Source organism: Aphanomyces astaci (assembly GCF_000520075.1).
Source record: "Aphanomyces astaci strain APO3 unplaced genomic scaffold supercont1.30, whole genome shotgun sequence".
NCBI lineage: Eukaryota > Oomycota > Saprolegniomycetes > Saprolegniales > Verrucalvaceae > Aphanomyces > Aphanomyces astaci.
The window spans coordinates 428,441-444,340 of record NW_009798293.1 but is presented as its reverse complement, the minus strand read 5'-3'; the positions used below and the strand labels follow the sequence as shown (position 1 = coordinate 444,340).

Here is a 15,900-nt window from a genome sequence, read left to right as displayed (position 1 = left end):
GCGAATCAAATCACTGCATTTCCTTCTTTATAGCCAATCGAATAGGTGTTCAAACCATACTATCTTCGATTCCGAAGTTCGAAGCTCAACAGCGGATCCTTGCAACGAAGCACACACCCCGTGCACAGCGCGATGTCGCTCCAGCCGCACCAGCTTCATGGAGATGGATACGACTACCATTATGGAGACACAGCGCAAATGGCATCTTCCATGTATGGTGGCGGTGAAGAATGGACGGAAATGGTACATGTGCCGGCGCCAGCCACAACCACCGGAGAGGACGTGACTGTCGGTGCCATAGCATTTGATCTATGCCACGAGATGCTGTGGGTCGGTTATTCCAATGTACGTCATCACCGTCACAACGTCGTCACTCATCCATGCCATGGAAGGGTCGACTCACTTCGCATTTGCTCCCCACCTTGGACAAGTACACGAGCGTGGTGTCCAATCCAGGACCTATCAAGCAGCTCGTCCCGACCTACGAGTACATGAACGTCCTGTCGTCATCGTAGTCTTTCATGGGCACCTTAGAGGCGTGGTGGCCATCTCGGACCACGCGGCCATGTTCCGATCGCGGGGATGCGTCCAGACCCACGCCATCGTCGTCGACGCCCCTCGCCACATCACGTGCGGTCGGTTGAACGTCCATGACCCGTCCAAACCGTCAGATGTGTTGCTCCTTGGGACGGGCACGGGTCTATTGGCGGCGTACGATCTGCACGGATACCGTCCGTTGCGCCCGATGTGGAAGTTGGACCTGCGCACGGCGACGGCGGCGTTGGCGTCCAGCGACGACTCGCCGCTCGTGTGCGCCGGCAGTTCGCAGGGCCGACTCGACATGTTTGACGGCGGGTACCGATCGCATCGCGTCGCCGCCTCCATCCCGCAGGCGCATTCTGGAACCATCGTCGCCATGGACATGATGGACAACTACGTGCTGACCTGCGGCGTGTCGTGTCGAAGCATCAACCCGTACGACAAGCACGCCCCTGTCAAGGTACACATTTGTTGAACCATGACGTGATCCAATTCTTGGGATGATCACGTCATCAAGAGCAATCATGATCACGTCATCGTCGTTGAACTTGGGTAGATTTACCCTGACCCGTTGGTCAAGTTGTTTGACTTGCGAACGATGTCGCTGGTGAGTTCGATTCCATTTCCGTCGTCCAGCGGCCTCCCGCCGTCCTTTGTCAAGTTCCACGCGACCCAACATGCGTATTACGCGGCCGACGCCGACGGCGACCTCCTCGTCTTTGGCATGGCGGACCCCCCCCCGCTCCAGTACTCGGTGGCGGGGCACCTCCGGCCCTCCGTCACAGCCCTCGACGTCTCGTCGTCCGGGGAGCTCTTTGCCTCGGGGACCGGCGACGGATCGGTCGTCGTGTACGAATCCGGCCTGACGGCGGCCCCGCCCCGCGCGCTCGTCGACGAACCAGACGCCCCCCTCGACTTTCCAGGCCCGGCTGCCCGTCCCCCGCTGACGCTGTCGCCCCTCGAGACGGCGCCGGCATCTCGTTATGTATTTCGCCCTTCACTGAATGAATTCGGGCACGAAATCACTCCGTTGTCGGCGTGGCTGCCGGCACTGGACACTGCGTACAAGCTCAATGTGACGCTGGTCGTTGCACCCAAGCCCACCAAGGTGCTGCACCCTGAGTTTGAGAAACAGGTGCAGCAAAAAGGCACGATTGTACGTATCTATTGTCTTTGTTTTGCCCAAAATTTGGACTACTACTTTGGGCTGATTCTTTGCCTTGACTTTTGTATGTAAAGATCGTCCAGTTAATCACACTAATTTCAGCCACACACTAATTCGGTGTTGAATGTTTTGGTCGAAGAGTGAATATTGATTGGCCATTTGAGTCGTGTTCTGGGTTTTGATTGGTCGTACATATATCGAGTGTCTGCCGATTTGGTGATTGTGCTCACATTCGATTGAGAACCCAACTCTCCAATTTCGAATCCACTTGAGACAATATATATATATATATATCCAATATCATACAAGTGTAGATCTACATGTACACTGTACCACTGCGCCGTTGCGCATCAGCATGTTGTTTAGTCTCACGAGCATGTTGGCGGATGACATAGGGATTCACATCGCATCGAGGTGTCCAGCGCAACTCGTTTGTGTATGGAAGCGGCCGCGCGGCGGCGCTGGCGACGGTGGACCCCCGCAGTGCCGAGAGCCCCATGAGACGGCGCGACTCGTCAATCGGGTCGGCCAAGTCGTTTGACGAGGCCGATCCGTCCTGGCACGTGCCCCCGAGGTATTTATATATATATATATCGGCAGAGTGAGCACATGGATCGCGGGTGTAGCTACAAGTACACGGAGATGCACCTGAGCAAGCACAGCATGGACGGGTATGTGTTTGATTTTTCCAAGCACAACCGCAGCCTGACCCATGTCGGACTTGAAAACTCGCTCCCGTTCGCGTACATGAACGCGGTGCTGCAGCTGCTGTTTGCCACGCCCGCCGTCACGTCGACGCTGCGCACGCACTTGTGTGACGTGGTTAACTGCGTGTGCTGCGAGCTCGCGTTCCTCTGTCACATGATGGATCAGACGACCAAATATGCGCTGCAAAAGCACAAGAGCGTGCAAACAACCAACTTTTTATCAGCATTGCATCAAGTACGAACGAGCTTTTTCTGTCTCCCCATCAATACATGTCATAGATGTATATATATATATATATATATATACTATATTCGTTGGAGTTGATATGAACTGCATATTTCTATGTATATAAATGTCGTTGGAATTTATGTACAGTACCGTAGCTATTTTGTTGAGGCTGATATATTACGTTGGAGTTGGTATATATATACATATTTATCGTAGGAATTGATGGATATGTTTCGTGGAGGTTGATATATTTCATTAGAGTAGGTTTATATAGATATACCTCGGAGTATATATATTTATATGTATATCGTTGGACGTGATGTATATAATTCGTTGAGGTTGATTATATATATGTTGATATATATATATATCGTGTCGATATTGATGTATACATTTCGTTGAGGTTGACATAGTATTTCGTTCGAGTAGACATATATATATATATATATTTCGGCACAGTTTATGCCCCATATTCACTACCTTTGTGGTGCAGATACCGGACGTGGCGGCAGCTGGCTTGTTTGACAAGACGCTGTCCATTCTCGTACGTGTCGAGCGCTTGTTTGCGTGGCTCTGCAGTACGCTGGCGGTCGTGTCAGTTGACATGCACACGATCGCACTGCCGCCGTGGACTCAGGACCAGTCGTTTGAAGCGATTGTGGCCAACTCTTGCGACCAAGAGCAAGTTGCTCACGAACTCGTGGCCATCACGTGCGACCCAGCGTCGTGGCTCGTCGATGACGACGTCAAGCAGCGCTGGGCCACGCCTGGATGGGGGGTTCCGTCCTCCCTGACACTGCCCCATGGCGAGATGTACACTCTGATCGGCGTCATCTCGGCCGTGGTGCGCGACGTGCGAAAGCCCACGGTGCTCTCGGGGCCAAACTGCCACCTCGTCACACATGTCCAGAGCCCGGACGCCGGACGGTGGATGCTGCTCAATGACTTTGCCGTCTCCACCTCAACCGTCGACGATGCCGTGAATTTTTCTCCGCCGTGGAAGTACCCGAGCGTGCTGCTCTTCCGCCGCGCCAGCAGCAGCAGCCTCAACGCTGTCGCAGATACCAAAGTGGTGCCGATCCCGTCGAGCGTGTTTGACGCGGCGCCGCTGAATCCGTCGGTCGCGAGTGTGATCAAGGCTGTGAAGTTGCCCAAGCGGGGGGATCGGGTGGCCATCGACACGGAGTTTGTGATTGTCGAGATGGAGGAGGCGACGCTGCAAACGGATGGCACACGTACGCTGTGTCCTTTATTCATCTATTTCCGTAAATGAATTCTTTATTCCATGCTCATATATATATATATATATATAGGCGTCGTGATCAAGGAAAGCCGCCAGTCCCTTGCTCGGGTGTCGGTTATCCATGGCGAAACCGACGCTGTGATCGTGGACGACTACATCTTGCCCAACGAGCCTGTACGGTACATTCTCTACGAGTGATGCATGTGCTATTAGTTGGCGCTAAATAGTGTGAGCTTTCTCTACGAGTGATGTATGTGTTATTAGTTGGCGCTAAATAGTGTGAGCTCTATGCAGGTGGTGGACTACTTGACGCGGTTCAGCGGACTCACGGCGGAGGATTTGGACCCGACGCGCAGCCGCCATGCGGTCGTGTCGCTCAAGACAGCGTACATGAAGCTGCGGTACCTCGTAGACGCTGGTTGTCTGTTTGTCGGCCATGGCCTTCACAAGGACTTTCGCATCGTCAACCTATTTGTACCCCCCGACCAGGCAATAATCTCCCCCCTTTGATCCATTCATTTATCTATCCCCTTGTAATCGCCATGGTTGTTGACAGATCATCGACACAGTTGAGCTGTACCAGCAGCCCAACATGCGCAAGATCGCGCTCCGGTTCCTCTGCGCGTACCTGCTCAAGACCGAGATCCAGCTGGACACGCACGACTCGATCGAAGACGCCCGCGCCGCCCTCCGTCTGCACAACAAGTACATCGAGCTGGTCGCAGCCAACGACTTTGATAAGACGCTCGCGGAGATTTACTCGGCTGGGCGACACTGCCGATGGAAGATTGCAGATTTGGAATAGGACGACGGAAGCTATACATAGAGCAACGGGATTAATATATTATCAATCGTGGCAAAGGAGCGATATCTCCAAAACAGCAAACAACCGATATATAGATACTGGCAGTGAACTACTGTACTACGTAGTACTAGTAAGTTAGTAGTCTTTTTTATGATTCCGAGAAATTGTAAATACTTCGAAGAACTATTATGAACTTTACAGCGTAATATCAATATCAAGAACTATTATTAATAATAGTACTGACAGTGAACTACTACTACTACTACGTAGTAGTAGTAGTCTTTTTTATTATCTCCGATAAGTTTTAAATACTTCGAAGAACTATTAATAGTACCACGTAGTACTAGTATATATATAATAATATATATCGTTTCAAAACAGTTTGTGCAATGTAGCTACTACTGTATATATACTAGGTATATACTGTACTATGTAGTCCAACTGGTACTGTATCACCCAACAGATACAAGTACTGTGCGAGCATTGAGTAGTTGACCTAATCTGGCAAAGTTCACAGCTAAGAGAATTGTTTGGTCTACTTAATTTGGCAAAGCCCTCAGCTAAAACAGTGGTTTGGTCTACTTAATCATGCAAAGCCCGCAGCTAAAACAGTGGTTTGGTCTACTTAATTTGGCAAAGCTCGCATCTAAAACAGTGGTTTGGGTCGGGAGGCAGCAGGTATGTCGAGGCTGGACGTGTCATTGAGCTTGCGGTACTCTGCCACAAGCCACTGGACGTTCTCAACGGCGTCGTCAAAGGCACTCGTGTCCATATACGCCAGGTAATGGTGCACGTGGGCCTTGCGCTTGTACAGCTTGAGAAACCGCGTGTGCATGCGTTCAAACGTGTCCCTACCTCCCTCCGTTTAACGACATATGTGTCATAGAGGCAGCACATATACGTACACGATGCAGCTGTTGTTGGAGAGACTGAGGAGCGACACGGGGTGACCCAGCGCTGGCACGGAGCACAGCCCGACCTTGAACCCGTCCTCGTTCCACGGGATCATGCGCAGCTCCGCGCGCAGCCGCTGGATGTTGGCCTGGATGTCCGATACCTGGACGTTTCCCCTCAACAAGAGGCCACAAGCGAGCATGATGCCGCCCTTGGGGTTGGTTTTGATCAGCTGGTGATCCCTACATCCACCCCCCCCCGCCATCAACCATATCCCCATACATGCATGCTTCTTCGTAACAACTTTGTACCTTTGGAATGCATCCGAGAACATTTGGCTGATCCGGCGAGGCTGCATCACCTTGTCGGCCCAGAGCGGCGCCACACTGGACAAAAGGTAGTGCAGTTTAGGGAACGGCACCAAGTTGGTCGTGATTTCGTTCAAGTCGACATTCAACGACCCATCGAAGCGCATGCTGCTGGTCAAGTGGGTCAGCGTCCTCGCGACGATCGAGTTCATCTGGTCAAATGCCGACTCCTTCGGACGTGTAGCCGCCGCCCCGGGTTGGCTTGCTTGCTTCTGCAGGCAACTAACACAGTAAGCAACCGATGCAAAACCGTCTGACTCTACCTCGAGCATGTCGTACAGCGCTTCGTTCTCGATGGGAAGCACGCAATCTGCATGGAGCGTGAGTTCGCGCAGGGCCAACATGCTATCATCCATCCACATGGTCATCAAATGTAGTTGGCCTAGTCAAGGGGTAGCTATCTACCTACCTGTTGTACGGAGACGTGATGACATCGTCGTCTGCGGATGGGAAGATGGCTGCATCATGTATAAGAGGACGATTGTGGTGTTGGATGTGGTGAGCAATGGGGAATACCTGTAGTGAACCGAAAGGCTTCGGGGTAGTGGTCTTCCAGCAGCCCGAGGATGTACGTGCCGAGCCCAGACCCAGTGCCACCGCCCATCGAATGCATGACAAAGAACGATTGCAACGAGTCTAGACCGGCGTAAGCAGGACTACTCAAACAGGGGGCGGTACGAGTCGTGCAAAGTTACCGCACAGCTCTGTGGCATGCCTCAGCTTTTCCAAGAGCTGCTCCTTGTACTGAGGTCCGTACATGGCATGTCCGTGAGCTGTAAGACAGACATGGCGCTGTTATATTTCAAGCGCGATGCGACGTATACCCCAATTGTTGCCTGAACCAGACACGTCCGTGAGGAACTGGGAGCTGTCGAACAACTCGCCAAGAGGTCCCTTCAACGTCTCGCTCACGGGTCCTTCCTCCATGTCGACAAGAATCGCACGGGCGCGTAGCGACGTGATGGACTTGTGCAGTGGCAATTCATGTCCTCGCTTGTCCACGTTGCGGAAGAACGTGCTCATGCTCTCGTCGAACGTGGCATTCTTTGCGTGCTACATGGACAATCGTCATCGATCCACACCACAATTGCGTCCATCATGCAAGTACATGCGCATGTTCGTCCAGAGCCATCTTCCAGAACTGACGGCCAATTTGGTTGCCGCATTGGCCCACTTGGATCGTAATCAATTCCCGCGGCATGGTTGTTTCAACAAATGTGCTCGGATGATATACGGATAAAGCTCGAACGTTATCCGTATTTGTTTTTTATCCGGAAGAGAAGTTGACATTTCACCAAGTTAAATGAACGTGAAGAAGATCATGGGGTTGCCCAAGGCAAAGAGGAACAGTTGCGTGAGGGCGCGGATACCCACGGCGACGGCGACGGCCATAAACACGTCGAACGTGTCGTCGTTGACATAGATTTTGAGCACCAAGTAGTTCGAACACACGACGATTCCTACGAACGAACAATCGGTTTGTGTGCCAGCACGGAGATGAGTCAGTCGCGTACCGCCAATGACATGCACGACGGTCCAGTTATACTCCCAAATGACCGTGAGCCATGCAAAGAGCTTCCCGAAGCTGGAAAGGCACAGCGCGCCGATGAACTGGACGTCCTTGGCGGTCGTGGCCTTGCGCCACCGAGGATGGAGCCGCACGCAGAGCCACAGCGTGAGCATGTAGATGAAGTTCTCCACCACGGCCAACACAAAGTAATGCAGTCCCAGCTGACTGATCTGGAAGATGGAGTACGTGGACGTAGTCTTGTAGATCGAGTTGGTGCTAATACATGGGTGGTTAGATCGACAGAGGATTGGAGTATCGTACCGGAAGTACACGCCGACGTCGCGCTCAGCCAAGTAGGCCTTGGTGTTCCAGTCCAGCATGACCATGACAGCAAACATCTTCAGCACTTGTTGGGTGAGAAGAAGGGGTCGACGGTTGTGCAGCAGATGCCGGTACGCTTGTTGCTTGCCGAGCATGAGGTCGATCATGATCAAAATCGCTTCGAACTCGACGTACTTGTCCACCGTGAGATTGCAGTTGCGGCAGATCTTGAGGCGAATGTTCCCTTTGCCGTAGTCGCGGTAAGTACTGCTCACAACAGTGCCGCACTCCACGCAGCAGCAACTCAGGCGCTTCGACGATGGATCATGCATGGCGATGGAGGAGTCCTCAAATGTATGCAAGGTGGTGAATGAATGAATGGCCCAATCAGATGCCATGAATCAATTATCCAATCAATGGCAACAATTTCGAAAGTACCCAATCAGCATTGTCAAATGGGTATTTGCTTCATAATCCTGCACTGTTCAAAGATGGATGCTGGCTTGACGGCGGTGCTTCGTGGGTCATTGGAAAGGAACTCGCGACGCAAGAGATGGCTCTCCATGATGCAGAAGATTCCTCGGGAAGAAGGACTTGACCATGCCCAGGAATATGCTTTGGGATTGCAAAAGAGCTTTGGCTTGATCTCGTTCATACGTGAGAATCGCATCGACGATGTGGACGAACAAGAAGCGCTCAGTGAAGCCTTGGGCGATGTGCTGCCTATCGACATGCATCGAAAGATGTTCATTCCAGCCTTGCAGCTGTCAATGACTGCAGACCAGCTGCAAACGTGGATGCCATTGGCGTTGTCGTACCGCATTCTCGGCGCATACGCCCAAACCGAGCTCGGTGGGGCGCCTTTCCTTCACATGCCCTAGTGCTAACACCAACCTTCTCAGGACACGGATCGAATGTCCAATGCCTGGAAACCACGGCCACGTACGACCCACGTACCCACACGTTTGTCCTGCACTCGCCAACGTTGACCAGTCGAAAGTGGTGGCCTGGCGCTTTGGGCAAAACGGCCAACTTTGCAGTCGTGTACGCGCGCTTGCTGCACAACTCAGTGGATTATGGAGTGCATGCGTTTCTCGTCCAATTGAGGTGTAATACGTGTGCTGTGCTCGCTCCCATAGATCCGTTGTTCATGTACACTGTGGATGTGCCTAGAGATCTGGCCACCCATGCGACACTACCAGGCATTACGCTTGGCGATATTGGATCGAAACTCGCATTCAACATGGTCGACAACGGCTTCTGCGTCTTTGACCACGTCCACGTGCCTGCATCCCAGCTGTGTCTGGCCACGGCACGGGTACGCTGGCAGCGCAGCCATGACGACAGCGGCGGACCCGTCAACCTCGTGGCGGCACCAGCAGCGTCTTCCAAGTGGAAGTACATGCCCATGATCAAGACCCGAGTCTTCTTGATCGCCAAGTGCGCTCGGTTTCTTGGCCGAGCCACCGCGTTTACTTCAAGGTAACGCATGATCCAGGCGGCGCACCCTTCGGACGCTCTCAATGATCTCTCTTGACCGCGGTTGTCGTCGTCCGATATTATATATGTATTCCTTCGCGCACTAGTCATGCGCAGAACTATTAGGCTTTCCGCAGCAACCTCGCTGCTGCCCCATGTTGGTCTGTCGTTTGCTGCTACGTTTGCCGGGCGTGACCTCCTAGAGCTGTACGAAACGGTTCAACTTCACCGAACCAAGCAAGACCGCCAGCCGTTGGATCTAGGCGGTGGCCAGACGGACCAGTTGGCTGCTTTGCTGCACGCGACTTCCAGTGGCTTGAAGGCGCTTGTGGCCGCGCGGGTGGTCGATGGCATCGAGTGCTGTGCCCGGCAGTGCCCGCCCAACGAGGAGTTCTTGACGCGGCTGAGACGAGACATCGTCGGAGCGTCCACATACGAAGGCACGTTCGATGTGTTGGTGCAGCAACATGCATCCTTCCTGGCCAAAACAAGACCCCAAGAAGGACATGCACAGATGATCGTTCCACTGGACAAAGACTGGACGTCCATGGCCACGCTGGTCCGTTGGTTTCACTTTCGAGCACACTCGATGCTAATGTCCTTCGACACGGCCAACGTGTCGATGGTGCGTGCCACGAGGCTGTCTGTGGTTCATTCAGAAGCCACGCTGTTGCAAGCGCTGCATGCGTTTCTTACACAAAAGAGGTACCAAGTTGTCGGATTCTTGTGTCTTTGAAGGTATATTATCTTTAACTAGGCATCAGTGTACTATCACGGACGTGACTGCTACATCGTTGACGGCGGTGGGGAAAGCACTGGCGTATCGATGGATGGTCGACAGTCTGCACGAGTTTCGGGTGAATGGGTGGCTGTCGTCAGCCGACGGCGACGAGATCGTCGAGCTGCTGACATCGCCCACGTCACAGCAATGTCAAGAGTGGATGGCAGTAACTGCGAGTTGGGACTTTACGCCCGACGAAGTACCGTCCACGAACCGTGGCTTACGTGGAAAACTCTAACAACTAGTAGTAATATTGTGCTTTCGAGTGAAATTTCATTGTGTTGTGGTTTCTCGTTGGAATTTAAATCGATTTGATTGGCTACGTCAGATTAGCTCAACATTATTAGCCAATCAAAACCTTCTCAATGAAAATTCAACCGTGGATCGGTTTGGTCGGCGCGATTCGATTACAATAATATCATGACCACAACGACTATAGTATGCAAGTACACACGTTATTTGGTGTTCCAACTAACTTAGCTCAAAATAAAGCTCGTGTTGGCGTAGTCCTCAAGCAGGGGGTTGTACCTATATACAAACTATCACGTCGGGATATACACACATCGAGATGCGAATGGCTGTGCAACGTACCCGAGAATCGTGCGCGTTTTCGCCGTGTCAGCAAATTCCTGCAGAAACGCACTCGACTTCACGATCGACACTTGATGGGCCTGGCGGTGCTGCGCGAGGCAGTACGCATGCTTGAGCTTGACAAAGTCAGTCGAAAAGAACACGTCCGCGATGCCTCCTTCCACCAGGTACGTATCGTGGTCGCATGTCACGCCTACGATGCATGAGGCGTACTTACTTGATTGGTACATCATATTGGCAATAATTCGATATCAAAATGGACTGGGGCTGCCAATCGAATCGACGCAGACCGAAGTAACCAATCAAATTATCGAATGAAAACCTTTTAACCAATCATATTGCAGGTGGATGTATTCGGTGCTTCTCCATTTCACAAAGAGTTCAACATTGCATCGGGGACAGACAGTGAGTATATTTAGTTCAAGTAACATGACATCTTCTCATCGATTTTCACGAGGATTTCACGTCGTTCGTCGACTCTACCGAAAATACCAAATTTAGCTTGAAAGCACAATATTGTCGTGTTTAGGGTTCGTCTGGTAACATTTCAAAAAGAATATTCCATTTTCTCGCAAAATGGGATTAACCCAAAATGCCATTTTCAAAATGGAGGTAAAAGGTCCATTTTGTAATATGGCGTTTTGGACCTCCTCAACGAGTAAATCCCACGTGGAATTATTGGATTTGGGTTAAAACTCTTCAAGACATGTTTCAATATTGATCTGATTTGTTGAATTCGGCCCGAAAATGGGGTTTTGGGGCTGAATATTGCAATATTTCCGGTTACCAGACGCACCCTAATAATTCTAAACTGGAGCGACATGGAGAAAGAATCAACGACACAACCAAATAAATGGACAGAACACTCATCGGCAGAAGAATTGAGCCAATCAGGTTGCAGGAAACAACTATCAACAACGTCAAATTAGTGTGTGACTTAAACTAGTGTGATAACGACCAAACACCTTTTTCCATACAACGTGCAGTACAAAGAAAATCGATCCATATATTTGGCGAATCAGCACACAAGTCCGACTTTTGGGTAAAAGGACAATACCGGCCGTTTTGGACGCCACCAGCGGCGCATTGGCGGCATGCAGAGGGCCGGATGCGGTGGACGTGGGGCTGCGGGGGTGGTGGAAGAGCGGATGCGACGAAGAAGCGTCGAGCGATGGCGCCGGGAGTTCGTCGAAGTCTGCCGCGATGAGATGGTGCTTTGGAAAGCTCGTGTGGAGGGTGTGGAGCAGTTGCATGGCGCCGGTAGGGACAAATGCAGAGTGCAGCGTCTTGTCGGCCATGCCCATCGCTTTGCGAACGAAGCTACGCATTCCAAACATAACGCCACACAACCGTGCGTTCTGACGTGGTACCGTGTCGCAGGCTTGTACCCCTCGCGCAAAGGCAAGTCGATTGGAAAATGGTCAAGTGTTTGGCGGACGAGGGGGTCCTCGAGCGGCCGGCGCTGTTCCGACAGCGTTGTGGGATCGACCCACGTCTCGAACCACTCGCCGCCGTCCTGCAAGACCTTGTCGTGCGGAAGGTTATCCAGCACCTCCATCGCCACAAAGTAGCACGAGTCCTTGAACGCTGGAAACTGCGCCGAGTACGTCAGGATGTCCGTGTTGATCACCGTGGCGACCCCCGCATGGTCTTTGATGCGCTCGCGTTGCCGAGCGGCCATCCGCGGCGAGATTTCAATCAGCGTGTACGTCGTGTGTTCGTAAAGCGCCGGCGCTTGCTCCTGCCAAAAAGTAAGAAAGTGTTATGCATCACCAAGCGCAAAATGGATGCATGGCTCGCTGGGTATAGAGTAGTTTGTGTACCTGAATGTAGTCGAGGATGCACTTGGCATTGGTGCCAGCCCCGCCGCCAATCTCGTAAATCGACAATTTGTCCGTTGTGAATGGCGACATGAGCATGTAATTCGCGATCGCGTGCGAATAGTACGGGTAAAACACTTCCACAGGCGTCATCCACGCCTCCTTGTCTGCCTAACAACATATCATGGACATGCCATGACCAGTGTATGGACACACCTGGTATAGCTTGGCCAATGCCGCCTTGTACTCACGCTTTCCCCAAAAGTCGTGGAACGCCATGGGTTCCTTTGGTGCATGCAACACCTCCCTCTTCTCGGATGTGAAGTACCCGACTTCCTTGCTGTACAGACATTTGTGGATGTAGTCACGCGTGAGCATCGACATTTGCCGACGATGGCCACCGCCACTGGCCCCATGGACGTGTCGGAGCGTCCGCAGCAACATCGAAAATGCATAATTATCCGGATGATACCCATTATCCGTAACCTCAAGCAACACGCGAATGGTTGTCGGCTTCAACTATTTGTCCGTTTACCCAAAATTTGGTTGACTTTTGTGCTCAATCACCAAATCAATCAGATCATTGTTATTACTGTGAAATTGTGATTGGTATTACACTAATTGTAGTTCCACACTAATTTGACGTTGATGGCGAAATCCTAGTATTCATACGGAGGACAGCAGTACAGATAACGACGGAATAAGTGGCCATGTGGTACTAAACTTTCGTATTGATTTAAGTATTCTTCTTTACGAAGTAGTTTGTCCCAATACAAATTTGAAGTTCTATTTTTTTGAAGTACCACAGGGCCACTTATTCCGTCGTTATCTGTACTGCCGATTCTTGTGTACATTTGGTGGAGTCGATTCATTTTCATGTTGTTCCAGTTTAGAATAAACACAACAATAATAATGAGATCAAAATGCAATCGACGATTCGTGCTAACCGAGTAAGAGCATCTCCAACGGTAAATTCTAACCTATTGCTAAAGCATAGGTTAAAGTCAAACTTCGTTTTTACGGTTGCTATTTTGGCATTATCCGGACATTTTAGAAATTACTTCCACAGAATTTCTATTTTCGCGTGAAATAGCAACAAACCGTCCGGATAGTGCAAGAGTTTCTATTCTATATCCGTAACTTCGAATTGAAATACTTAGAAATAAAAGCACCGTTGGAGATGCTCTATGTAGGACGAAAGTGCCGTTTATGATCCTACACTACTGTAGCAGAACCAAAAAATATAAGACCGGAAAAGCTATATTTATTGGTTGGATCCAAGGACCGACTTTGTGATATCGTTTTGTGGGATGTTGTGGGTCGAGGCGACGTCAAGCACGTTGATAATCTACATATTTGAAGGTTCGTCACCACAGTTCTGTGGTAGGTTAGTTAATAGATCATCATTCTACGCACCTCGTCGTGCTTGCCATGCTTGGTCAGTTGAATGAGGATGTGGTTGAGGGTGTTGGCCTTGACCATGTTGGCCGCCCTAAACATAAAGCAGAGATGAAAATGCACACTCAACGTTAAAGAGAGAGATGGATGATGGACGGACGTACCCTGCCGTGGCCAAAGTGTCCAAGAGCTGGGCGAATTCGTTCGCCCCAAGCAAGTGCCGAAGCACGAGCGAATACGTTTCAACGTTCGGCTCGACTTTGTAAAGCTTCAGTTCTCGGTACAAAGTCAACGCACTGGCGTGGTCCTTCTTCTTGTACAGGTGCACCAGCAAGTTGTTGAGCGACCCCGTGCTCACAAACATCCCAATGCGGTGATGCTGCTGAAAGGTTTTGAGGGCCAGGTCTTCTGCGTCTTGCTTGATCGCGGCTTTAATGAACTCTCCTGCGGTTTGCTGCTTTGGATCGACAAAGTTCACTTCGTAGATGCGCAATGTCTTGGCAGCTTCGATGAGGTCTTGGCGAGACGTCACGCTTCGGAACAATGCTGTCAGCTTGTGGACGCTGGGTTTCTTCTTGGCATCGTTTTCAATGTGGATGTCTCGGAGAATCTCTTCGAATTGTGGCTTCACTGGAGCGCCGTCCGAGCTGAACGAAGCCACATGGAGAAGCGGCACGCGCAGGCGGACAATGCTTCGGCCTCGCAGTGCCAACATCTTGATGGCCAGCAACTTGAACCCGATTTGTTCCACCAATCACACGAAAAAGACAACTTATAATAATGGTGGTGCCCTTAAATAAAATACGCTTATAGTATATGGTATATTAAAATAGGTATCTTAATTAAATTCGAGTGGGCTTATTCCGATCAAGCGTTGTGATTGGTCCAAAAGTACCTCGTTCACACCAGTCGCTCAGTTTGATCAAGACCCACCATGTTGTCGCAATTGTCCCGCAAAGCTGGCCGCGTCGCCGGCGTCCGTGCGCTGTCCACGCAGTCCCCATATGTGCTCCCAGCCTTCCCTGTCCTCTTGGAAGACCTGGAGCGAGATGCCAAGAAGAACAGGTTCATCAAAGTGAGCAAGCTTACCAATTTGTTCAAGCGCGTGACTTCCAAGGACGAATTGAACGCGGCTACGAACGCGTTCAAGGTGTACGAGCGCAAGCACATTGACCCCATCGAAACCACTGTGGGTGAGTTCATCAAGGCATGCCTGCAGCATGACGCCGGCGACGTTGCCCTCAACGCCCTCACCAACAACTACCGTCTTGGGTTGTTCTTGACCGCGGGCCCGTTGAACAAGTTGCTCTCGCACTTCTACACCAAGAACGACGACGCCAGCATCATTGCTGCCTTCGAGGCCGCCAAGAAGTACGAGATCAAGCCCAACGCCACGACTTATCACGCCGTCGTCAGGTACTCGCCTCTATCGTTCACATGTTTCGAAGGAAGGAGGCACTTACGAGCTTCAATGTCTAGCGCACTAATCCGATCAGGCGAACCCGAGAAGGCGGTGGAGTTGGCCCTAGCTGCTTCGTACGTGTCCTTGTCCTTGAAGAGTCACGTCACATGACACATACATTGTAGGGCGAAAGGCGAGAAGATCTTGGACGAGACCAAGTCCTTGGTTGAAGGTGCCAGGCTTGGGCGCCAAGTAGACGCTGCACCGGAAGCTGACGAAGAAGCAGCTCCTGCCGCCGAAGACGACTCAGAGACCAAAGACAAGCCCACCTTGGCTTAATTGTAAACTGAAGAAGGTCGTACTCCTCCTTGGAGCGTTGTGTTGTTGCAAGTGGCATTCATGTCTCTTTGCCAATATGAAGGAGCTGTACTAGTCATTAGTCGAGTATGTCCTAGCGACTACATGGCAGCATCATGGAGAGCAGGGATGAGATCGATCTCCACCATGAGATGGTGCAAGTTGTGACTCTTTCGAATTTCGTGCAAATTTTATTCAACAACTTGTTCCTTCGCCGAGAACTTACTTTCATAATGTGTCCCTCGTAATAAAAAAAACATTTTTCGACCAATCATGTGACTCTCCAATTC

The 15,900-nt window shown here is 51.1% G+C and overlaps 7 protein-coding genes across 11 annotated transcripts; 3 read left to right on the top strand and 4 right to left on the bottom strand.

Moving 5' to 3' along the window:
* Nucleotides 1-98: 98 nt before the first annotated feature.
* Nucleotides 99-4,745, top strand: H257_10835 (hypothetical protein). 3 transcript variants are annotated; one of them, XM_009837522.1, is made up of 10 exons: nucleotides 99-345; nucleotides 393-487; nucleotides 535-1,000; nucleotides 1,097-1,675; nucleotides 2,101-2,279; nucleotides 2,332-2,647; nucleotides 3,135-3,876; nucleotides 3,955-4,058; nucleotides 4,179-4,373; nucleotides 4,441-4,745. In XM_009837522.1, exons 1-10 carry the CDS (start codon nucleotides 133-135, stop codon nucleotides 4,687-4,689), a joined length of 3,138 nt encoding a protein of 1,045 aa, XP_009835824.1. In that variant the 5' UTR covers nucleotides 99-132; the 3' UTR covers nucleotides 4,690-4,745. The 3 variants fall into 3 exon arrangements, with proteins under 3 accessions (XP_009835824.1, XP_009835823.1, XP_009835825.1); XM_009837521.1 differs by having other exon boundaries at nucleotides 1,097-1,696; XM_009837523.1 differs by having other exon boundaries at nucleotides 393-1,000; nucleotides 1,097-1,696.
* A 448-nt stretch (nucleotides 4,746-5,193) lies between these two features.
* Nucleotides 5,194-7,154, bottom strand: H257_10834 (the record flags this gene model as incomplete). Of its 2 annotated transcripts, XM_009837519.1 has the most annotated exons (9): nucleotides 5,194-5,540; nucleotides 5,595-5,825; nucleotides 5,895-6,163; nucleotides 6,215-6,296; nucleotides 6,361-6,409; nucleotides 6,468-6,587; nucleotides 6,647-6,724; nucleotides 6,776-7,004; nucleotides 7,060-7,154. In XM_009837519.1, coding segments are annotated over 9 exons (1,358 nt in total), but the record flags the coding sequence as incomplete, so codon positions are not given. The 2 variants fall into 2 exon arrangements, with proteins under 2 accessions (XP_009835821.1, XP_009835822.1); XM_009837520.1 differs by having other exon boundaries at nucleotides 6,647-7,004.
* Nucleotides 7,155-7,193: 39 nt separating this feature from the next.
* On the bottom strand, nucleotides 7,194-8,146 carry H257_10833 (hypothetical protein). Its single transcript, XM_009837518.1, has 3 exons — nucleotides 7,783-8,146; nucleotides 7,466-7,737; nucleotides 7,194-7,411 (listed from the first exon to the last, which is right to left on the bottom strand). Exons 1-3 carry the CDS (start codon nucleotides 8,112-8,114, stop codon nucleotides 7,251-7,253), a joined length of 765 nt encoding a protein of 254 aa, XP_009835820.1. The 5' UTR covers nucleotides 8,115-8,146; the 3' UTR covers nucleotides 7,194-7,250.
* Nucleotides 8,147-8,253: 107 nt separating this feature from the next.
* H257_10832 (hypothetical protein) lies at nucleotides 8,254-10,309 on the top strand. The gene is made up of 5 exons (XM_009837517.1): nucleotides 8,254-8,634; nucleotides 8,685-8,889; nucleotides 8,956-9,264; nucleotides 9,388-9,966; nucleotides 10,019-10,309. Exons 1-5 carry the CDS (start codon nucleotides 8,274-8,276, stop codon nucleotides 10,278-10,280), a joined length of 1,716 nt encoding a protein of 571 aa, XP_009835819.1. The 5' UTR covers nucleotides 8,254-8,273; the 3' UTR covers nucleotides 10,281-10,309.
* Nucleotides 10,310-10,427: 118 nt separating this feature from the next.
* On the bottom strand, nucleotides 10,428-12,890 carry H257_10831. Of its 2 annotated transcripts, XM_009837515.1 has the most exons (6): nucleotides 12,670-12,890; nucleotides 12,457-12,624; nucleotides 12,004-12,374; nucleotides 11,691-11,953; nucleotides 10,634-10,826; nucleotides 10,428-10,570 (listed from the first exon to the last, which is right to left on the bottom strand). In XM_009837515.1, exons 1-6 carry the CDS (start codon nucleotides 12,835-12,837, stop codon nucleotides 10,519-10,521), a joined length of 1,215 nt encoding a protein of 404 aa, XP_009835817.1. In that variant the 5' UTR covers nucleotides 12,838-12,890; the 3' UTR covers nucleotides 10,428-10,518. The 2 variants fall into 2 exon arrangements, with proteins under 2 accessions (XP_009835817.1, XP_009835818.1); XM_009837516.1 differs by lacking the exons at nucleotides 10,428-10,570; nucleotides 10,634-10,826 and having other exon boundaries at nucleotides 11,529-11,953.
* Nucleotides 12,891-13,700: 810 nt separating this feature from the next.
* H257_10830 (hypothetical protein) lies at nucleotides 13,701-14,598 on the bottom strand. The gene is made up of 3 exons (XM_009837514.1): nucleotides 14,016-14,598; nucleotides 13,870-13,945; nucleotides 13,701-13,801 (listed from the first exon to the last, which is right to left on the bottom strand). Exons 1-3 carry the CDS (start codon nucleotides 14,564-14,566, stop codon nucleotides 13,718-13,720), a joined length of 711 nt encoding a protein of 236 aa, XP_009835816.1. The 5' UTR covers nucleotides 14,567-14,598; the 3' UTR covers nucleotides 13,701-13,717.
* Nucleotides 14,599-14,767: 169 nt separating this feature from the next.
* H257_10829 (hypothetical protein) lies at nucleotides 14,768-15,679 on the top strand. The gene is made up of 3 exons (XM_009837513.1): nucleotides 14,768-15,267; nucleotides 15,331-15,387; nucleotides 15,439-15,679. The coding sequence occupies exons 1-3, from the start codon at nucleotides 14,786-14,788 to the stop codon at nucleotides 15,590-15,592; spliced, it is 693 nt and encodes a 230-aa protein (XP_009835815.1). The 5' UTR covers nucleotides 14,768-14,785; the 3' UTR covers nucleotides 15,593-15,679.
* The last annotated feature ends 221 nt before the right edge of the window (nucleotides 15,680-15,900 follow it).